The 24,925-nt window shown below is 40.7% G+C and overlaps 1 protein-coding gene across 1 annotated transcript in view; it reads left to right on the top strand.

Annotated features, from left to right (window-relative positions):
• The window catches only part of ST18 (ST18 C2H2C-type zinc finger transcription factor), a 280,418-nt gene that overhangs the window by 154,928 nt on the left and 100,565 nt on the right, over positions 1-24,925 (top strand). The window contains exon 11 of the mRNA XM_063450436.1: positions 258-466. Coding sequence (XP_063306506.1) covers positions 258-466 — 209 coding nt within the window. The remainder of the gene's footprint in view (positions 1-257; positions 467-24,925) is intronic.

Consider the following 24,925-nt stretch of genomic DNA (forward strand, 5'->3'; position numbering starts at 1 on the left):
TGTGGGGTTAGAATTAGGGAAGGGAAGAATATCAAGAGAAAATAATTTCAAACAAGTAAAAAAAAAAATAATATTAGAAATATTAAAAAAATATATAGTAATCACTGAAACATTGCAAATTGTGTAACAAAAATGTAGCGCTGATATATTCCTGTGTGAATGTTGGGGAATAAAAAAAAGTCAAAAATTAACTATTTATTTATCAGCCCTGGAAGAAATAACACATTGCTGAAAGTAATCAAATCTCTTTTTAACAGCTAAACAATGTGCAAGTCCAGTGAAATCTTCCAGTCGAATGCCCAGCGCCCACACACAGAGCCCCCGCCATGCCAGCTCTTACAGCTATGGTCAGTGTAGTGAAGACACCCACATAGCAGCAGCTGCTGCCATCCTCAACCTTTCCACCCGCTGCAGGGAAGCAGCAGCAGAGATCCTGTCCAACAAACCACTGAGTCTCTCTGCCAAGGTAGGAGAATCCAAGATCCTGGAGGGCATAGTAACCACTGAACTGTGAATAAACTGCTTTTCAATTTAGAGCAAAACCCCACAAAAATAAGTACGTGTGTGGTACATTCAACTACCTTTTCCATTGTGTTTAAAAGTGTTGTGACTTCAAATATGCCTGTAGAATTGGCATGCAAAACAATAATGTGCTTTGCTTTGTGAAAGACGTCACATTATCTGGTTTCAAAATACGGACACTTGTCATCTGCAGAGTGCACTGGGAGAGGAGAAACTGCTTCCAGATTTTTTTTTCGATGGGTAATGGAGCTGAAATTTTGAACTACTAATTTTGAGATAGACATTAGACTTATGCAAGGGGCAAAAAAATTGGCTTATCTGATTTGGTTTGTCTGAAACAAAAAAAAAATGTTGTACGAGGAAAATGTTGTTATTAAATCAATTTGGTTCATCATAATTTTGTTCATTAATGGAATTCAGTATAGCCAAATACATTTTATCTATCACATTTTGTTGGAGGGTGAGTGTTTAAAATGGAAGTGGCAGAGAACAGTGCTTGCCTTTCCTAACTCACATCCCCTGGGCTGTTGTGGGAACATATTTAAACATCCCCTCTCCTCTAGCCAAATGTCCCCTGCATGCTCTCTCACTCATACCCCATCCCCTAGTGAAGAATGGGGCAATACATTTAACTGGAAACCCCCCAATCCCAAAGTATAGGGGATGATGGGGTGGAAAAAGTATCAAGCAGCAGAACTGCCTCCTGACCCTTTATTCCATTTAAAATGTAAATGCGCCCATCCAGCTACCAGAGCTTGGGAGTTTGGAAAGAGAATGTACGCTGTCCTCTCACTAATTATGGGGACACTATTTGGCCCAATCTTTGCAATTTAACTTTTGAACAGATCAGAGCTTCCTGCCCTTCCATTTTTAATTCCTTACACACAAGCAATGAGTTAGAGGCACGGAGGATGACCTTGCTCTAGATCAGTGGTTCCCTACCCAGTCCTCAAATACACCCTAATAGTCCAGGATTTAGAGATTACTCTGTTGTGTCTAAAGTGTTTTTTTCTTTCTTTCTAAAAACACCTTAGACACAACTGGGTAATCCCTAAATCCTGGACGGTAAGGTGGTACTTGAGGACTTGGTTGGGAACCACTGCTCTAGATCCTCCTCCATATAATGTACCCTCTCTATTCCAAAGCTTTAGATGGGACACTCAGAGCTGCCTCTTTATACAATGAGGGAAAAAAGTATTTGATCCCCTGCTGATTTTTAACATTGTCCACTGGCAAAGAAATGATCAGTCTATAATTTTAATAGTAGATGTATTTTAACAGTCAGAGACAGAATAACAACAACAAACAAAACCTGACAAACGCATGTCACAACATTTTTTAAATTGAGTTACATGTCAATGAGTGAAATAAGTATTTGATTCCCTATCAATGAGCACTATTTCTGGCTCCCAGGTGTCTTTCATACAGGTAACGAGCTGAGATTAGGAGCACCCTCTTAAAGGGAGTGCTCCTAATCTCAGCTTGTTACCTGTATAAAAGACACCTGTTCACAGAAGCAATCAATCAGATTCCAAACTCTCCACCATGGCAAAGACCAAAGAGCTGTCCAAGGATGTCAGGGACAAGATTGTAGACCTACACAAGGTTGGAATGGGCTACAAGACCATCGCCAAGCAGGTTGGTGAGAAGATGACAACAGTTGGTGCGATTATTCACAAATGGAAGAAACACAAAATAACTGTCAGTCTCCCTCGGTCTGGTGCTCCATGCAAGAACTCACCTTGTGGTGTTTCAATGTTCATAAGAATGGTGAGGAATCAGCCCAGAACTACACGTAAGGATCTTGTTAATGATCTCAAGGCAGCTGGGACCATAGTCACCAAGAAAACAATTGGTAACACACTACGCCATGAATGATTGAAATCCTGCAGCGTCCGCAAGAAAGAAAGCACATGTACAGGACCATCTGAAGTTTGCCAGTGAACATCTGAATGATTCAGAGGAGAACTGGGTGAAAGTGTTGTGGTCAGATGAGACCAAAATCGAGCTCTTTGGCATCAACTCAACTAGCCGTGTCTGGAGGAGGAGGAATGCTGCCTATGATCCTAAGAACACCATCCCCACCGTCAAACATGGAGGTGGAAACATTATGCTTTGGGGGTGTTTTTCTGCTGAGGGGACAGGACAACTGCACCGCATCAAAGGGACGATAGACATGGGCAATGTACCATCAAATCTTGAGTGAGAACCTCCTTCCCTCAGCCAGGGCATTGAAAATGGGTTGTGGATGGGACTTCCAGCATGACAATGACCCAAACACACAGTCAAGGCAACAAAGCAGTGGCTCAAGAAGAAGCACATTACGGTCCTGGACCTAGCCAGTCTTCAGACCTTAATCCCATAGAAAATCTGTGGAGGGAGCTGAAGGTTCGAGTTGCCAAACGTCCTCCTCAAAACCTTAATGACTTGGAAAGGATCTGCAAAGATGAGTGGGACAAAATCCCTCCTGAGATGTGTGCAAACCTGGTGGCCAACTACAAGAAATGTCTGACCTCTAAGATTGCCAACAAGGGGTTTGCCACCAAGTACTAAGTCGAAGGGGTCAAATACTTATTTCACTTTTTGACATGCAAATCGATTTATAACTTTTTGACATGCTTTTTTTGTTATTCTGCCTCTCACTGTTAAAATACACCTACCATTAAAATCATAGACTTGTCATTTCTTTGTCAGTGGGCAAACGTTCAAAAACAGCAGGGGATCAAATACTTTTTTCCCTCACTGTAACTGAAATAACAAAAAAATCTAATAAATGAATTGACCGATTCAATCGCTTAAATAATGAATACAATTAAAAACATATTTTGCTCATGAATCAATTTGTTTTTCACTTTCTTCATTATTTAAGTGATTTGTGTATTTGTCTTTTGAAAAAAATAAGAATTCACCCAAAGATCTGACAAATTTGCATTAATCTGGAAATGAATGCACAAGTCTATGAATTTCCTGAGGCATGTGCCTTAATAATTCTATCATGGTCAAGGTGCGTGAGGAAATGTATTGCAGCATTTTCTGGTCTATTTGAATGAACACAGTATATGCTCAATTCGGCATGTGATAATTTATTTGATAACAATCAGAACATGGTGTTTAGCTCCATATCATTATAATCATTGAGGTGCTACCTACTGTGACCCATTTTTGATCATGACTTCTGGAGGTAAGAACTTGAATGTATTAAACTGAAATGCTATAAGTCACACAAATGTCCTTTAATTTATTTTTTACATTTATTTTTAGTTTCTAGAGTATAAATTATGCATGTCATTACCTTCTGTTATAGAACTGATATAATATAATATCTAAATATTATTTATACTATATCAGAAGTATTTGCATTTACACATAGTTTGTGATGCACATCCCTCCAAGGAGTAGGGTTTAGACTGTATCACACATGTTTTTACAAACAAAACAAATGCTATTTTTGTTTTTCTTAGCCTTTTTCTTGTTGTTTTCTGGCTGGTTACTTCCCTGATATTTTTTGTTTGTTTGTTTCATTATTTTGTTTTTACTTTTACATTATTGCTGCAGTACTAGACATTTTGATGTTAGGCATTTTCAATTTCAAATTAATTTTTCTGTTAAATCGCAGATTACTCATTCGTTATTTACAGTGGACAGGCACTTAACCAATATTTTCCCTCCATATACAAATGATTTTAGCCTATGAATTAAAACATCAAGTTTATAAAATTCTTTCAGATAGTCAATTAAAATTCCAGGGCCCAGAGTTTCAAAACTTGCAAAGAGGTCAAGGAGGATTAGGATTGAACATCATCCCTCTATTTATTTAAATAGATAATTGCATAGTACGTAACCAAGAATTCAACTGTGTAGAATACTGATTAAAATTAGTCACAGATGTTACTTGGCAACTGGGTTTTCATTTAGGTGTCAATTCCTTTCTTAAAGAAACATTCTAAGCATCATAACACCAACAGCATGATATTGTGGTTATGGTGCCAGGAGTGTCCTAGTACCCCCATAGTAAATAGCCAAACTGTTTTACAATGGATTGACTTCTTGACTATGATTTATCGGGCATTGCTCCTCACCTCCTCTACAGCTGCTGGTTGCTCTCTGCTTGAGATAAGCCCAGCAGTGTAGAGCTTAGTTCACTGGCTGAGAGTGAACAGCTGATACTCTCAGCCAGTGAGCTAGCTCTGCACTGCAGGGCTTAGCTCAGGAGAGCTAATGAAAGCTGCTAAGCAGGAGATGTGTGTGTGTGTGTGTGTGTGTGCGCGCATGGAATCTAGCATGTGTGTGTACACAGGAGGCTGTGGTACACACTGTGTGTGTGTAAAGGATGTAGTGTGTGCATGGTGCAGTAGAGATTGTGTCTGTATAGACGTAGTGTGTGTTTTGTAGGGGGTCCATTAAGTGTATGTCAGAAGGCAGTAGTGCAAGTATGGGAATGCAGTGTATGTGTTTAAGGTATATATAGGGTATGTAGCCTGTGTGTGTCTAGGGCCTTAGAGAGTGAATATAGGGGATGAAATTTGTTTGTAGAGTCTGTAGCATGTGTGCATGTGTGTTTAGGGGAACTGTAGAGTGTATGTATAGGGGAGTACTGTGTGTCTGTTTGTAGTTTCTGTATTGTGTGGGAGAGAGCTAGGGGCCCTTAGGTGGTAAACGGCCAGGATGAGAGAACAGTTTAATAATTATATATTTATCATATTAATATCACATAAATTAAACTAATCCCCCCGCCCTCCCCGCTTGGGCCAGGAAGGTGGGGTATACAGAATCCAGGTAATCCAGTGCCTCAGGCCTGCCTCCCTGCTAGGTGCAGACTGCATGAACTCCTCTCACAAGCTCTGACACTATGAATGTCAGTGTCAATACTTGTTAGTGGAATATAATCAGTCTGCACCGGGCAGAGGTGCAGCCTAGAGTCTTCCTGTCCCCTCTGCTGTCAGCATTAACTTGGATCTGGTTTGTAATGGAAATCTGAACTTCCACCTTGTCCATGAACAAACACAGCAGTGACTCCAGCCCTGGTGTTTGGTGATGGCATGCTTCATCCTGGCACAGTACCTGTGTAGTGGGTATGGTGAGTGTTTCCTATAGCCTTCTCAAAAAAAAAAAAAGTTTGCAACTGGTCTGTGTTCAGTTGTGCTCAGTTGTGTGTGTATGAGTGCAGTGTGTGTGTGTATGAGTGCAGTGTGTGTGTGTATGAGTGCAGTGTGTGTATGAGTGCAGTGTGTGTATGAATGCAGTGTGTGTGTGTATGAGTGCAGTGTGTGTGTATGAGTGAAGTGTGTGTGTATGAATGCAGTGTGTGTGTATGAATGTGGTGTGTGTATGAGTGCAGTGTGTGTATAAGTGCAGTGTGTGTATGAATGCAGGGCGTGTGATGCAGAGCCTTGGTGGGGGGTGGGCATTTTTATTATTTTTTACGTGCACGTTCATCTTCCGGCTTCTTCAGTATGTAAGGAATATCACTTACACATACATACACGTACACTATCTAAGTGTATTTTAATATTAATATATATATATATATATATATATATATATATATATATCAAAATACATGTAGAATTATATTAATTAAATATATATATATATATATAATATAAAAAATAATATATAAATACATTAAAAATGAAAAATAAAAAGAGAATTAATAAAAGAATTAAAAAATATATATGTGTAATTTTATTCTAACTGTATTTTGATATTAATATATATATATATATATATATATAGAGAGAGAGAGAGAGAGAGAGAGAGAGAGAGATAGATATCAAAATACACTTAGAACAAAATAATATATATATCTATACACATAGATATATATGTATATATCACTATAAATATATATATATATATACATACATCTTTTAATTCTACATATATATTTATGTGATATTTTTTACATAATTAAGTCATTGTATTTATTACAATTTGCGGTACCTGCCTGATAACCCAGGCAGAAAGTACAGAGAACTTAATTTGCCAGCACTATATTTGACCCTGTAACTTTCCAAAACACCATAAAATCTGTATATGGGGGGTAGTGTTTTACTCCGGAGACTTCGCTGAACACAAATATTAGTGTTTCAAAACAGTAAAATGTATTGCAACAATGATATTGTCAGTGAAAGTAAATCTTTTTGCATTTTTCACACACAAACGGTACTTACAGTGACGATATAATTGTTGTGACACGTTTTACGGTTTTGAAACACTAATATTTGTGTTCAGCGAAGTCTCTTAAGTATAACAGTACCCCTCATGTACAGGTTTTATGGTGTTTTAAAAAGTTACAGAGTCAAATATAAGGCTTGTGTTTCAGTTTTTTCACATTGAAATTTGCCAGATTGGTTACGTTGCCTTTGAGACCGTATGGTAGACCAGAACTGAGAATTACCCCCATGATGGCATAGCAATCCTTTTTTTATCCTTCCAGGCAGCTTAATCTACATTTTCTTACTTTCATGCAGCATTCCTTCATCATCCCCACTCACCCAAGCACTCACATCCCCACTCACCCAAGCGCTCACATCCCCACTCACCCAAGCATTCACATCCCCATTTACCCTAGCAGCATCTACAAAGTCCATCATAGCATTCAATCTCACCCTCACTATTCCTCCATCACTGTATAAACGTCCAATCACTTTCCTGTCACTTCACACACTTCTCAACTACCACTGAGAATTCTCACCCTAAGTGCTCCCTTTCTCACTGCCACTCGATATTTACACCCTCCCATTCCTATTCTCCCTCTCCATACTACCTCTCCATACAGTTCTTCCCTCTGTATTTGAATGCACTCTTCCTCACTTCATTGGATTTTAAGCCTTGTTCCCAGTTGCTGGTAAGTGTGCATCTATGATGTGCATCTATGATGACTTCTTGAGGTTTTTGGTTGTATAGTGCCCTCCATTGCTCCCAGTAATCACATGATGTCATTTTCTCAGATTGTCTCTCAGTAACCTTCATCCTGTGATGTAGTTGGAAACCATTCGAAGGCAACACTTTTTCTTCTTGCTAACATCGGGATATCAGTCTGTCAAGCTTGACATGTGAGATTAACACAATGAAATCACAGTCTAGGTTGTGTTTTAAGACTGAAACCTTTTCTGAAATGTGGTTGATAATTTTCATTGTGACTGCTTTGTAACAGTCGTGTAATACCAGATGAAAGTCAGAAAATATTATCGACTGGTTACCCACACTAGGATGTGAAGGTTTTACAAGGGAGCAAATCTTGTGTTTTTGTAAGAAAGCCATTTTTTGACTGTACATGCAGCCGCAATGAATAATAATTTATAACGAATTATTTATATATGAATGACGCCTGAGAGAGGCACTCAAAGTCTCTATGTAAAACATTTAGGCTGGGGACTAATCTCCACCCAGAAGAATAAAGAAAATCAAGAGAGCACTCACAGATCTTGCTTTTCAAGTGTTGTGCTACTGTATTGAAGCAGTCTGTTTCACAATATGCACAGATCTGTACACCAGTCAAGCCATAAGCAAATGAGCTCAACAAAGAACTACATTTTTGCCGAAGTTTTTCCACTTTATACACGGATTCCTTGGAGTATGTGTGCCTAAGGTGGAAAAACTGAGGTCTGCCTACCCTGCACAGATCCCCTCTCCCCCTGCCTCCCTGACAGTCCCCCTTACACCCCTGCACAGATCCCCTCTCCCCCTGCTCCCTGACAGTCCACCTCCCTGCAAAGATCTACTCTCCCCCTGCTCCCTGACAGTCCACCTCCCTGAACAGATCCCCTCTCCCCTTGCCTTCCCTGCACAGATCCCCTCTCCTCCTTTCTCCCTGGCAGTCCCTTGGGTGTATATCTTAAAGCTTGAAAAAGTTGTTTTGTTGGGCTAGAGGCGTGGAGTACTTAAAAGAGGTATGTCTGGTGCAGCCACGGATGTCCGCAACTGCACTGGACATTACGTGGGTCAAGATAGGGGCTGCAAACTCAGGGGAAACCCTAGGCGGCAAAAGCTCTAGCTACACAACTGGATATATATATATATATATATATATATATATTTATATTCTGGAATGTATCCATATGGAGTGCGGATGTACAAATATATACATTTTATATATACATATATACATATATATATCAAGTGCAGATATACCTCAAGTGGGAGATAAATAATCAAAATAAAACAACAAAATGGGACAAGAAGAAAATTATACTTTATTTAACCTCTATTTGCCTCCCCCCACCCCCCAAATATAGAATGTGATTTATCTAACTTTTCATGGGAGACGCTGGCTGATGGGATACTTCCAGAGATCAAGTGAAAAGTTAGGTATGCAGCACTGTGAGTGTGACAGACCTCCCAGTCGGTGGATTATTACTAGAGATGTGTTCGTCTTTTTAATCAACCTTTTTCCCTTATTCATCTGTGTCCCTGCTTTATTTCGATCAATCGAACAATCTACCAAAAGACTGACCACCCAGCAGGGAAGTATGCTGCTTGTTAACCTTTTTGACCTCCTTTCACACTGTGGTTAACCGCAGACACTTCCATCTCCCGAACGGTCAGCTGGGTGGTCGTCGTTCGTATGAACGAACGCGTGGCGGTGGCCATCTTAAACTATGGAATGCCCAGCGATGTTTTGTCATTGATCGCATGGAACTATTGTCGGTCACTGTTTCACACGAACACCGCTGGGACTTCCAGACTTCCATCATTTCGTTTAGATTCATACAAACGCAGCGGCGTTCGGTACTTTAAACGCACGAACCAGACCAACCCTGAGGACTAAAAACCATGGAACGGATTCTAGACAGATTATGCCGAACGGTCGGTGAAAACACTTAAACCCCATGGCGATCTGACTGTGTTCGTGGGATCTGAGCGCTTTTCGGACATATTGAGCGCTCAGATCCTGTTCAGCGCTTGGGATTATTCGGTAGCCGACTTCCTACTTAGGGGAAAGAACATCTTTGATTGTGTTAACTCCTTCTCATACCTAGGGTGCCGTCACAGTGAGCTAAACTGAAAATAGGACACTGATTGGTCCTTCCAAGCAGATGAAAAGAGAAACTGGGATTTATGAAGCAGAGTTTTTTTTTTAAAGTAAGACTTCAGTTATTTAAAAGTTATTTTTTTTGTTTATATTGATAATTTTCTGAGATTAAGTGCTTGTTTTCCCCCTCTTTCTGTGTTGAGTTTTTACAGATATACTGCAGATTGCAGACCTGATAATTCAGGCACTGTTCAGATGCTGTTCCACTTCATTACTTAAAGAGAAACTATAATGCCAGGAAAACAAACTCGTTTTCATGGCACTATAGCTTCCCCCCTTGTCAAGGCCTTCCCCCATTGTACAGAAGGTGTTAATTACTTACCTGATGTCCCTCTGTCCCTATGTTCACTGTTAAGATTAGAAATAGGCACGTTAAGCAATCTGGGTGCAGTGTTCCTGCCCCTCTTCATCCAGCTATGTAAAACATTGCAGTTTTAGACTAAATGTTTACACTGCAGTACTAAGACTGCCTCTAGTGACTGTCTAACAGAAAGCCACTAGAGGTGCTTCCCGGAGTTTCAAGGCGTTTGGGACATTCTCAAGCTCTGCATGGGGGCATCCAGCATTGTGAAAACCCAATAGGAAAGCACTGAGGCTTGAACACATGCACATTAGGTACCCCCCTTTGGCCGATGTCGGAGAAGGTGAAGCACAAACCAGTGCAGAGAGACCTCAGCGCTGGAAACGGGGAAGTGAATGAAGGGTTATTTAACTCTTTACATCGTTGGGGTAGCGAGTGCGGGGGCAGAGTAACACTTTGTTGTTAGGAATATATCTTTGTATTCCTAAAACTAAAGTGTTCCTTTAATTCTAACACTGTTGTCCAGCATTGATGAAATGAATTGAAGTGCTATATTATCCAGGGGGCTATATATGGGTGTTTTGGAGAGAGCTCTGGCTTCTGTCTAGCAATCCCAAACAAAATTGGGGAGATAGCACTCATGTAATATATTTTCTATAAGCACTACAATGAGTCGTTGTGGTTATTGTGCTTCGAGTGCCACTCTGAATTATCATTTGCCTGTTCCCGTAGATGAATTTCACTTGTTGTACTATTTATGAGACCATTCATTAACATATTACACACACTTCCAATGTCTCAATTAGAAATGAGTGTAACTGTACTATTGTAAACTTTAAGTATTGTAAATTAATATTGACAAATAAATACAATTATATCATTTAGAAACATACACATTCATATAGTTAGATAGTACGAAAAGAGATTATGGACTATGGTCTCAGTATGATGTAAGGATATTTGCAAGTTATATTCTGCGAAAATGCTTATCGGGGTTAACGTTGAAAAAAATTAATCTTATTTGAGGACTAAGTAATATTAGTTGAGGCCCTATCCTACTGCTTTATGGAGATCATCCTCCATAATCTTCTGAGTGATTTATTCCTTTTGATTATATGCTGTGAGTGTATATTCCAGAATATGCTTTAGTTATATTCCCTTACATAAACATATTGATTGTGTACATTTAGATTTAACCTTGGGAGATACACTATTTTTTATAAACTGAAAGCTAAATATTTATCTTGTAAATACACAGGAAAGAGTGCATTTTACATATTTGTTGAGATATATATAAGCAACTAATTAATTTTTTAGAGACTGAAAAAATGGTCACCTTTGTAGAATTTTTTTTACAAAAGCAGTTGCATTCATTTAAAATTAGCAGGTCCCATGAATGTTGTAAAGTCAGGGAAGTTGAAATCTTGTTCCCATGCTAGTCAAAGTTCCTTTTTTGACCCTTAGATACAAGAACATTAGTGACCAGAAAGAATCAGAAGATAGATTAATATCCATGATGGATTTATTAAATGGCTGCATAAATCTGATGAAAGAGACCAAAAGAAGGAAAGACAAAAAAAAGTGTGTAGTGCAATAAGCGATAAAGTACTGAAAAACATGAAATTTATATAGTGTAATACAATTAAGTAAATGGAGGAGTGTGAAATCTTCAAATTGGACACACTCACATGGAAGAGAGCCCGCTCAGATAGGCTCAAATCGCATTTGCTTGTGTATGCTAAGGTGACAGAGCACCTCTTATTTTCTTTATATCAGGTGTCCTCATACATAGGGAACAGAAACGGAAGGGAGAGAAATAGAAGCAACAGAGCTCCTAGTTTAATAAATTCAAACAAAAGAAATTGATAAGTACAAAGTGCAAGTGGCTCCTCATGTTCAAACGAGCCTAAGCCTGGCTCTAGGTGCAATAGTAGGTGTGCCTTTAAGGGAGCTACCACCCTTCTCTAGTCAGCGGCAGCAGAAGAGGATCCACTGGACTATTAGTATATGTCAAATAACATTTATTGTAAGTAACAAAAAAAATGTAAATCGAAGAAATAAACATATACAGTTAAAATAGGACCTTCTGGGGTCTTCTCAGTCAAAAACATATTTCACTGTGTGCAATACAGCTTTCTTAATCAGTAGTTTGCTTTCTGCTACATGTTCTTTAAAACTCCCAGTCTTTGTTCTGATTGGTTGTCACGTTCATGACCTATTCAATCAGATAAAAAGTTAAATGTTCTCAAAGAAATCAATGTACATCAGTTAAAGAGATGCAATTAAGTTTCATTAGATGTAAAACATTTAAAAATGAGAAGTGAAAATTAGATGATATTTATCCTTTAACTATACATGAAGCAGCTGAAGTATAATTACCGTATTTTTCAGCATAAAAGATGCCCCAATGTATAAGCCGATCCCTATTTTCTGAGCCCCAAATTAAGAAATAAATTTTTAAACATATAGAACAACAAATAGAACAACTTTGATATTTTAGAGGTGACTTTTGAGGAGAACAACACACATCTGATTCTCATGCCTCCCCTGTGCTATGGTACTGTCAGGATTGTGACAGGGATCCAACACGCAGAATGCAAACAGGAGATAGGTACATATACCGGACCTTAGGGTGGCCGGACTAACGTAAGGAGTAGGCAAAGAATGGTCAGAGACAAGCCGAGGTCGAGGGAACGAGAGAGCAGGTAAGCGAGAGACAAGCCGAGTCAAAAGGATAAGAGAGGTAAGCAGGGTCGAAAATACAAAGCCGAATCAAAAACCAAAAGACAATCGAAATAAGAGCACTGAGTGACCAGACTAGCTAGAACCACGACAGGGCAATGAATCATTACAAATAACACTCTTTTATACCTTGGCTCTTTAATCGTTGGCCCGCCCCCAACAAGTCCTGATTCGCAGTTTCTGGCGGGTTGGGACGTAATTGACGTCATGACGTCAGCTAATGAGCGCTGCGTCATAAAAGTAGGCGGAGCTATCGAGGCTGGCGTGTAAACGGCCGGGGAGACTGACGAGATCGGGCGTGCCAGCCCCCTTTTGAGGACGGACGTCTAGGTGTCTAGCCTCCTCTGAGGTAGACACCATAGGTAACATGACAGGTACTCTATGAAGTTAATGGCTCTGTAGTGCATGCTGGGAGACTACAGCTCCTACGATACAGCAGCTGGTGTGCGGGCATGCTGGGACACCACAGTAGTCTTCCCTCTGCTGCCTGATCTCCATTTTCTCCCCCCATAAATATAAATAATAAAGCAAGAACAACCTGAGGTAGAGCAATCCTTAATATGGATGCTCATTTTAAGGTGTGGCATGTCTCTGGAGCTCCGTTGGTGGTAAGGGATGATGTCTGCTGCAGCTCCCATGCATATAGAGACCTCTTCCTCCTTGCCACAGGATTCAGAAGTGGATCGGTGGGAGAGAAATCAGGTATATGTGTGGGCTGTAAAATACTGAAATGAGGCAGGCGTCATCTTAACTTAGGCCCCGTGAACAAGTGGTTTTTTTAACCCATGTAGTGACATTACGTGTATAAGACGGCCCCTAATTAGAAAAAAAAACAGTCTTATACATTGAACAATACAGTATATTTATTATCTTTTCTATATCCATGATATCTACTGTTTCCCCTTCTGTGAGACTGATTTTCCAGAGATTTGTGGGTAACTTTTATTGACAACTGAAAAGGAATCTTGCTTAAGCTCCACCCATTGCCTAAGTTTGTCAACTTAATGCCAATTTTGTTTTAAAATATGAAATTTATTTTCTATTCCAGACAATTTACATTTTAATAAATAACTTTGTAAATGTGTATGGTATCAATAGTTAACGGAAGTGAAAATAACAAAATATATTTTTTTCTGGTATTGCCCTAACCTTGCAATATCAACTTATACAAAATGTATTCATTTCCATAGAAGAATCAGCCCATGTTTTGAAAAAGTTATGAATTTTTTTTTTTTTGCTATACTCACAGCAGCATTTAACTTTTAAATAAAATACCATAACAAACTGATATTGTTCTATTATGAAAAGAATATGTTAGCTTTTATCTCATTGTTGTATACAATCTCAAATTGAATGTATTGTAAGTATCAAGGCTATGATCTGAAATGAAAGTGAATCAATATAAAAAGCAAACTTTTTTTAATGTTATGATTGATTGATAAACATATTTCATTTCGTTCTACAAAGCAGAGATGGGTGAGGGCTTCTATTTTCCTTTGTATTCCAATTCACATTTATGAAAAAATGTGCAAAAATGTATTGAAATTTAGCTTCAACTGACATGTACATTTCACAATGACTCTTAAGAGTGCAGTGAATTATAGACAAAAGTGTCAATTTAAATAAACAACTAAATAATGAAATAAAAAATATTTTTTAAATACAAGGGCAATTTAGCAGTTTCCAAGTACTAAATCACTTCATCTTAATGATGTGATTTTTAGCAATAGATGCTGCTTCTGCACCCTTGCTTATGTGAACAGTGTAATTTCTGTGAAGGTGCACTATTTATATTTTATTTAGACAGACAATAGCCTCCTCAATCCCATTTTTTTTTTTTTTAGTTTTTGCATGGTTGGTATAGATATTCTTTTTATTGCCTTTACCATATATATTTATCATATATTCTTTCAGACTGTAACATATGTGATGGTTACAATACTTATCCCCAGAACTGGTTATATGTAAAGCCTGCAATGTTATGTTATGTATGTAGTTTTAACAATATCTGTTGATCTTTGTAAGGTATCATATGTTGACCTTCTCAGTTTATTGTGAAAATCAATAAAACATTATTTACAACAACAAAAAATTGTATATCTGACCCACACAGAAAATTAGTTCTCACTAGACTTATGAAGACAGTGTAAAAGATGATACCTTATTTGTGGAACACAGCTCAACAGTCAAAACTTACCAGTCTTTGTCAAAGGTTGTTTAACTTACGTTGCTCCTCAGTCTCTGTTCTCCAGTATTTCATCTACCAATACCTTTCCCATTTTTCCCCTTTCAACCTTTGTCATTCTTATTCCACTAGTATCCCATTCCTCGTCAATAATTTCTATGTTTTCCACCTTCCATAACATTTTCCACTGTCTCTTTATCTACTGTGTGTGATCACTGTACGACTACATGTTAATTTGTGTAGCTGTTGTGTATATTACTATATGTGTGTAATAAGTTGCTTTTTAGTGTATTCAACATAGGAAGTTATAGATACCGTATGTGTATTCTCAAAAAATAAATTAATGATTTTGTCTTTACAATAAACAGGAGGATATTCTAGGTCAATAAGAAAGTTAAGTAGACAGTAAACCCACTTTTATGTCAAACGAATTAATAAATTAAACAATAGTCAGATATATTAGAAAGACATTGTAGTTTCTTAAAATAGTCAGTTTTATTATTTTTGTCAGTTTTATTATTTTTTTTATTGACCAGTTCAATGGGTATTAAACACTAAATTACTGTTCCACTTGGAGATTTGTTTTATTCCTTACTGCAGTTCATTTGAATCCAGACTGATCAGGTGGTAAGACGAAATTCCGATTTCTAATTGCTACATGCCAGAATCTCAGAACAAATGACTCATTTTGATTTGTGATTCCAAATGCCGTTCCTCGCATCAGAAAAAAGTGGGGATGGAATGAAGAATAGACTTTTTTTTTTATTTTGTCTTTGGTGGTGACAAATTTGGTGGTGGCAACTGAATTTGTCATTATGGACAAAAGATCTGTCCAAACATGTGGGCAGTATCTAATGTCGAAACTAGAAATGGAAAACAAAAGATAGTTGGTAGTTAGAGGACAGATAATAAATTTAGACATCATTAACAAAACAAGTGACAACTGACCTATAGACGGGGGGAAAAAGGAGTATTAGTTAAGCAAGCCATATTTTCAAGCAGGATTTTTACAAAAACTTTAGTTGCAGCTATTCAGGGAGACAGTGATATTGTGTGTTATAACCTTGTTCTGCCTGTGTGGGAGTCATTGATTCTAGTGTGAGACTTGGTTTAACTTACTGCTGTATCTATCTAGCTAGCTACTGCCAATGGTACTTGAATAACTTTGAGTGGGAGGTTGCATTGTGTCATTGATCCTTGAGACTAGGTTTAAGGTACTGTGGTAAACAATGAAATGCTGAAATGATGAAACATTGATGCTTAAAATCTTCACAATATTTATTCACCCCTCGGGTTTATTAAAAGCAAAAAATAGCACTCTAAACTCAACAGTCAAACCGTAAGTGCCACAGCAAAGTAGACTAAGATAGTCAAGTTTTTTGTTCCCATGTAAACTTTTTCCAAACTAAGTGTAGCAATTGCACTGAGATTTAAATGGTATTGTGTTCTTATGATTACATGAGTCTCCCGTGAAAATAATTAAATGCCTTTACAGATCAACAGGCCAGGGTCACAGAACACTTAATAAAGTGAGATCACTGAGAAGCCAAGTGGCAAATAATGTATCTCATGTGTTGGTTGAGAAATCTGAAGCACATGATCAATTCAATAAGTATGAGCTTTCTTTTTAGGAAGTGTGTGCTAGTATTTATTTTGAGTCCCTTAGATCAGGAGCCATTGAGGTTTTAGACCACCAATACACCGATCCCACTACAAATGTTGTCCCGAAGATTAAGCCTTAATTTTTATCCACTAAGGTCTAGAGATTTTGTTTGTTGAAAATTTCCAGAGTCAAATATAGAATGATCTTGCAGAATTAGCACAGCTTATTTGTCATAAATAAATAAAACACAGGGTGATCAATATTTCTATTGATGAAAATAAAAAGTGTAGAGTTTGCAGAAAGACAAATCCATTGTTATCCATAAAGCCGACAAGGGTGGTGCAATAGTGGTACTTGATGCTGAAGATTACTACCAGGAGGCTTTATTCCAATTAAGTGATGTCAACACGTATGCAGTATTGGATAAAGACACTACTAATGCTTAAAGGCTAAAGTTATTGTCTCTATTAGATACCACAGTTGAAGTGGGTGCAATAGATAGCGATACCATTTAAACTTCAGTGCCCACTGCAACACTTAGTCTTGAAAACATATGTTTGGGAACAAAGCACCTTGACTATCTTTGCTGCTATATTTGAGTCTACATTGCATTGACACTTATGGTTTTACTGGAAAGCTTACAAGTTTGGAAAGCTATTTTTTGCTTTTCATAAACCCCAAAGAATGAACAATATGTATTAATGCATATTCAGCCACCCCAAAAGTTTCTTATTTGCTGGGAAAAGGGTGCGGTTGAACCTAATATTGTTGCCATACACAAGTCTTATAGAGATTGCCATTCTGTCATTGATCCTAGAAAGATACTATATTACCATTTTACAGTTTTTTTTGCTAAGTGTTTGAAGAAATATATTTTTCAGTAAAAAATTAAAAAGAAAAGAAAAAAATCCTTATGCCTAGCTACTGCCACATACTTTGTGTGGGAGATAGCCTGATAATAGGCATCCTAGTCTGATAGTCATAGTCTGATAGTCCTGTATGCTACTATTGAAGGAGCAGCTGGCCAAGGCTGTACGTGAGTGTGTCTACTTCACCACAGTTTTATGGAGTGCATCTAGTGGCCATCATGCCTTCATCTCCTTGATAGCACTCTGGTGGCAGCTTATGGTGCTTGGGCATGGTGGCGGTAGTGGAGGAAGTCAAACCTTAACAGCATAACAGGGTAGGATAGGGTCTCCTGCTAAATACTAAACTGATGGACAAAAAAAGCAATCAATCATATGAATGGTGTCAAATTGGTGGGGAGATCAGCCAGGCACAAATTCATGGTCACTGCTGGAGTTACTAACCTGGCCAAAACTCTGCAACAGGGCTCCTTTGTAGGTGTGTGCTGTTCTGCATTAATACTACATCTAGTAGTGAAGGATGCAATTCACAAAACCAACGCCAATGTGCAAACAATACTTGAAAATTGCAAGGATTACCAGACATTACCATTGTAGTGTGAGGGCTAGACAACTCTTGAGGCAGGAGCAAGAGAAATACCACATACCATTTGAGGCAGGATGTCAGTACATGGTGAAAATCCACTTTAGAAATGCTGGAAGTAATTGTGGAACACCAGAGTGTTATCTAGCCTCCCACTTCTGCATTTGGTGTTGACTGCCCACTTGGGATTTGAGAAATGGACAATACATAGTGCAATTATTGCAATGTGGCAGAAACTTTGAGTCACAGTAATGCCAGTTCAGGACAGGTCATTCCTTTGTTCACCCACCTCGTAAACAACGATGGATGCCTTCTTGTAAGAAAGGGAATTAGTTCCTGGCAGCACACTCCAAAAGAAAGGCATGCTGGCAGGGGCAACTCTAAAAACAAGGTATATGGGCACATAAGATGCAACAGTCAAAATTGGGGGCACTAATAATTTTGACCAAGGGGTGCGGTAACATGCCGCCAGCATTCTGTGTAGCTACTGACCTCTCTTAAGTTTGATATTTTAGCTGTTTAGCAGATAACTCCCATATTCACTATCTTAAAGGGACACTATATTCACCTGAACAACTTCAGCTTAATGAGGTTGTTTAGGTGAGTGCTACAGCTACCCGGAGCCTTTTTCTTGTAAGCACTGTATTTTCTGAGAAAATGCAGTGTTTACATTGGAAGCTTGGAACACCTCTTGTTGCAGTCAATCAGACGGCCACCAGAGGGACTTCCGAGTTCAGAGGCCCTAAAAAGGCCTCTCGTCCGATGCATTCTGGGTGAATGCATCAGACGGGCTATCAGCACACAAAGCACTGTGAACGCGCTTTGTGTGCTGATAGCCTGTCAGCACTGCTGTGGGCGTGGCTTCAGCTGATAGCTGAAGCCCGAACCCACAGGGACGGTTACTGTCCACAATAGTGGTTGAAGGGGGGGGGGAGACCTACTCTCCTTCCCCCCCCCGGCCCCCACCCCTGTGCGGCGGGTGGGGGCCCTAAAATTATCAATAAGGGGGGGACCTATTGTCCCCCCCCCGGCCCCCACCCCTGAGCGGTGGGTGGGGGCCCTAAAATTATCGATAAGGGGGGGGGACCTACTGTCCCCCCCCGGCCCCCACCTAAAATTATCGATGAGGGGGGGACCTACTGTCCCCCCCCGGCCCCCACCCCTGTGCGGCGGGTGGGGGCCCTAAAATTATCAATAAGGGGGGGACCTACTGTCCCCCCCGGCCCCCACCCCTGTGCGGCGGGTGGGGGGCCTAAAATTATCAATAAGGGGGGGGACCTACTGTCCCCCCCCCGGCCCCCACCCCTGTGCGGCGGGTGGGGGCCCTAAAATTATCAATGAGGGGGGGACCTACTGTCCCCCCCCGGCCCCCACCCCTGTGCGGCAGGTGGGGGCCCTAAAATTATCAATGAGAGGGGACCTATTGTCCCCCCCAGCCCCCACCCCTGAGCGGTGGGTGGGGGCCCTAAAATGATCAATAAGGGGGGGGGACCTACTGTCCCCACCGGCCCCCACCCCTGTGCGGCGGGTGGGGGCCCTAAAATTATCAATAAGGGGGGGACCTACTGTCCCCCCCGGCCCCCACCCCTGAGCGGTGGGTGGGGGCCCTAAATACAAAGGAGGGGGGGACCCTAGTTAACCCTCCCCCCCACCCCCCCAAAAAAAAAAATATCTCCCTACCTACCCCCCTCACCCTAAAAATAATGAGGGGGGGGAACATTAACTAAAAACCTGTAAAAAAAAACTTACCATTCGATGTTTTCTTTCTTCTAAAATCTTCTTTCTTCAGCCCCAAAAAAGGCCAAATAAAAATCCATAATAACCGACGCAATTAAAAAAAAAAAAACGAGCGCAAAAAAAATAATCCATCTTCACCCATGGAGGGCTCCGCGCAGACTGAGCTCCGCAGGGTGGGAAAGGCTTATAAAGCCTTGCCCCGCCCTGCAATTAGGCTAAGAACACTCTGATTGGTGGGTTTAAACCAATCAGAGTGCTCTTTGTCATTTTACAAGCGTGGGAAAGTTCTTTGGAATTTTCCCACGCTTGTAAAATGACACAGAGCACTGTGATTGGATGGATTTCAAGCCATCCAATCACAGTGCTCTTTGTCATTTTACAAGCGTGGGAAAGTTCTTTGGAATTTTCCCACGCTTGTAAAATGACACAGAGCACTGTGATTGGATGGATTTCAAGCCATCCAATCACAGTGCTCTGTGTCATTTTACAAGCGTGGGAAAATTCCAAAGAACTTTCCCACGCTTGTAAAATGACAAAGAGCACTCTGATTGGCTTAAACCCACCAATCAGAGTGTTCTTAGCCTAATTGCAGGGCGGGGCAAGGCTTTATAAGCCTTCCCCCGCCCTGCGGAGCTCAGTCTGCGCGGAGCCCTCCATGGGTGAAGATGGATTATTTTTTTTGCGCTCGTTTTTTTTTTTTAATTGCGTCGGTTATAATGGATTTTTATTTGGCCTTTTTTGGGGCTGAAGAAAGAAGATTTTAGAAGAAAGAAAACATCGAATGGTAAGTTGATTTTATCTTATTTTTTCTTTTTTTTTACAGGTTTTTAGTTAATGGTCCCCCCTCATTATTTTTAGGGTGAGGGGGGTAGGTAGGGAGATATGTTTTTTTTTTGGGGGGGGGAGGGTTAACTAGGGTCCCCCCCCTTTGTATTTAGGGCCCCCACCCACCGTTCAGGGGTGGGGGCCGGGGGGGACAATAGGTCCCCCCCTTATTGATAATTTTAGGGCCCCCACCCGCCGCTCAGGGGTGGGGGCCGGGGGGGGGCAGTAGGACCCCCCCTCATTGAGAATTTTAGGGCCCCCACCCGCCGCACAGGGGTGGGGGCCAGGGGGGGGACAGTAGGTCCCCCCCCTCTTTGATAATATTAGGGCCCCCACCCGCCGCACAGGGGTGGGGGCCGGGGGGGGACAGCAGGTCCCCCCCCTTATTGATAATTTTAGAAAGCGAGCTGAGCTGTCAGTCAGACAGCTCAGCTCGCGAACGCGCATTCCGCGTACATGCGCGGTAAAGCGCTCAGGTTCTACATAGGGCGGCATTCAATGCCGCTCTATGAAGAACGCGATTGGTGCAGCGCGAAGCCGTCCCATTGGGCCCCGCGATTTCGTCATTTACGAATTTTTTTTTTAATGAATGAAAGTACATATAAAAGCAAGAAGGAAGGCTGGGGGACCTGTCTTTCTTTCTTTTATATGGTGACTATAGAGTCCCTTTAATGTAGGATTGCCATATTGAAGAAAATCAAATAAAGGAGCTATCTGCTAAACAGTGCCCTAATTTGGTATCCTTAAATATGGAAATTCCACATAAAGGGTTTATCTACTAAACAGATTAAATATCTAAATTAAGAAAAACACGTTTCTAAATTTGATCTTTTAGTTGTTTGGTGAATAACTTATTTGCTGTTGTTATGTGGGTTTGTAACCCTTATCTTTTCAAAATAAACCTGATAAAATAAGCAGGATCTGAGATTTCTCCTCTTTCTAATTTACATGCCATACTTCGAGGGCTAGGTATCATGACTTTGCCACATAACAAATCTGTTTACTTGCTCTCCAATAGTCTGCCCATAGTGCTTGTCAGTTCCAGGTTCACAAGAAGACCTTGAAGCATGTGAAGACCTCAATTATTACACAGGCATATAGCAAACTGTGAATCACGAATGCCATGTAAGAACCCCCCTTTTTTAGAGATGTTTCTGTGAAACCAAAATGAGTTCCATGTCTTTGTGATGAACACTTAGTAACTATGCTATTGACTGTGAACATGTCAGAACTCTTATTTACACTTCAAAAGGAAAACCCCTGATATATACTCTGTGTTTAAAGGAGCACTATAAGGTCAGGAACACAAACATGTATTCCTGACCCTATATTGTTAAAACCACTATCTAGCCCCCTTTGCCTCCCTAAAGATAGTAAAATTTTACTTGTATTCAAATCTAAAACTGCTGCCTCTGCCTGTGAACTTCCTCTGACATCATTAGAAGTGGTGGCCTGATCCAATCACAATGCTTTGCCGTAGGATTGGCTGAGACTGACAAAGAGGCAGACCAGGGGCAGAGCTAGCACAATTCAAACACAGCCCTGGGAAATCAGTGTCTCCTCATAGATATGAATGGAATCAATGAATCTCTATGAGGAAAGTTCAGTGTCCACATGCAGAAGGAGGAGAAACTGAATGTTTGGGTGCATTTTAGGCAGCCATGACCCAGGAATGATCTCTAACAGCCATCTGAAGAGTGGCCAGGGAAGATATGACTAGGCTGTAATGTAAACAACGCATTTTCTCTGAAACCAGAACAAATTCAATAAGCTTTAGTTGTTCTGGTGACTTTAATTCACAATATTAGCAATATAATGGATGCATGGGAGCCATTTGTGAAAGCAATAGACCTCCTATGCACTGGCTTATGCAGCCACAGCATAATCAACCGCACAGTTTATGCACCAAGAGCAGCAGAACAATGCATCACCAAGTTTCAGTTTGTCACAGTGATCATGTTGTGTATCACGGAGTGCTGGCCTCTTGAATCAGTTTCAATTGGAATGGGACTCTTTAATGGGCTAATGGATGAGCTGCTGAACACTGGCTTACCTACCTGTTTCCTTTTAGTAACATATAGTCATTTTCTGGTTATTAACTAAAAATGTTAATGGCAATACCCAAACAAATCTGGAGAATGTGAAAATATGGAAATATGGAGCTAAAATTTTTTTTTAGCTTTTCTAGCTTTTTTTGTTTAGAAATATTCATGCTGGATTCAACTTTTAAAAACCAGTGGCTAATAGTGATGTCCCAAACTGTTAGCTGGCGAATAGTTCCTGGCGAACATCGCTTGTTCGCGTTCGCCACAGACGGCGAACACATGCGCTGTTCGGTCCGCCCCCTATTCATCATCATCATTGAGTAAACTTTGACCCTGGCCTCTACCTCACAGTCAGCAGACACATTCCAGCCATTCAGCAGCAGACCCTCCCTCCCAGATCCTCCCACCTCCTGGACAGGATCCATTTTACATTCATTGTGAAGCTGCATTCTTAGTGAGAGTAGGGACAGTGTAGCTGCTGCTGATTTGATAGGGAAATTGATAGCTAGGCTAGTGTATTCAGTGTCCTCTACAGTCCTGAAGGACTCATCTGATCTCTGCTGTAAGGACAGAACCCCAAAAAGCCCTTTTTAGGGCTAGAACATTAGTCTGCTTTTTTTTTTTGTGTGTAATGTAATTGCAGTTGCCTGCCTGCCTGCCAGCCAGCCTGTGTGTCAGGCTCACAGCATATACTGTGCCCATTTGCCCAGTGCCACCACTCACTCACTGGTGTCACAATAGTTTGCATTTAAACAAAAAACACTTTTTTAATGTAGTATAATAGCAGTTAGTTTCCTTCACTAGTGTGCGTTTCAGGGCCTGCCCAATGCTACCACTCACTCACTGGTGTCCCAATAGCTTGCATTTAAAAAAAACTAAACTTTTTTGACTGTAATATAATAGCAGTCAGTTTCCTTCACTAGTGTGCGTTTCAGGGCCTGCCCAGTGCCACCACTCACTCACTGGTGTCACAAAAGCTTGCATTTAAAAAAAAAAAAAAAAAAACTTTTTGGACGGTAATATAATAGCAGTCAGTTTCCTTCACGAGTGTGCGTTTCAGGGCCGCTAGGGCACAGTGTCACACCAGTGCAACTCATATCTGGTGTAACAGTAGTGTACATTTAAAATAAAATAATACAATTTTGACTGTAATAGATTAAATAGCAGTTAGTTGTCTGCCAGCGTTTGTGTCAGGCTCGCAGCGTATACAGTGCCCACTTGCCCAGTGCCACCACTCATATCTGGTGTCACAATAGCTTGCATTTAACAAAAAAAAACCTTTTTAAACTGTAATATAATAGCAGTCAGTTTCCTTCACGAGTGTGCGTTTCAGGGCCTGCCCAGTGCCACCACTCACTCATATCTGGTGTCCCAATAGCTTGCATTTAAAAAAAACTAAACTTTTTGGACTGTAATATAATAGCAGTCAGTTTCCTTCACGAGTGTGCATTTCGGGGCCTGCCAGGGCACAGTGTCACACCAGTGCAACTCATATCTGGAGTAACAGTAGTGTACATTTCTAAAAAAAAATACAAATTTGACTGTAATAGATTGAATAGCAGTTAGTTGTCTGCCAGCGTGTGCGTCAGGCTCACAGCGTATACTGTGCCCACTTGCCCAGTGCCACCACTCACTCACTGGTGTCACAATAGCTTGCATTTAACAAAAAAAAACATTTTTGGACTGTAATATAATAGCAGTCAGTTTCCTTCACGAGTGTGCGTTTCAGGGCCTGCCAGGGCACAGTGTCACACCAGTGCCACTCATATCTGTTGTCACAGTAGCTTGCATGCATAGTACCACTAATCGAAAAAAAAATGACAGGCAGAGGCAGGCCACCTCGCAGGGGCCGTCGTGGTCGTGGTTCTGTGATTCCCTATGGCCCTAGAATAATGCACAGTGTTCAGAGGCCACGTCACTGAACTTGAAAAGTTCTGAGGACATAGTTGACTGGCTAACACAGGACACCCAATCTTCTACAGCTTCCGCTCAGAACCTTGACGCACCATCCTCCTCCAGCTTAGCTTCGGGCACCTCTCAAGTTACCACTCGCCCACCTGCCGCCACCACCAACACTAGCACCACAGCCGCTTCACTTGGTACGTCAGAGGAGTTATTTACACATCAGTTGGAAGAAATGAGTGATGCACAACCATTATTGCCAGAGGATGTAGGTAACAGGGAAATGTCTCAGTCAGGCAGCATTACACACGTACGGTGTGATGATGATACTGTTGTACCCACTGCTGCTTCCTTTGCTGAGTTGTCAGATACAAGTGAAGCGGTTGATGATGACGATGCGTCCGTGGATGTCACGTGGGTGCCCGCTAGAAGAGAAGAAGAACAGGGGGAAAGTTCAGATTGGGAGACAGAGAGGAGGAGGAGGAGGAGACGAGTTGGAAGCAGGGGGAGGTCGTCGCAAGGAGCTAGTGGCACAATCAGACAGCATGCATCGGCACCCGGGGTCAGCCAGACAGCA

Source organism: Pelobates fuscus, chromosome 4 (assembly GCF_036172605.1).
Source record: "Pelobates fuscus isolate aPelFus1 chromosome 4, aPelFus1.pri, whole genome shotgun sequence".
In the NCBI taxonomy this organism is placed as follows: Eukaryota; Metazoa; Chordata; class Amphibia; order Anura; family Pelobatidae; genus Pelobates; species Pelobates fuscus.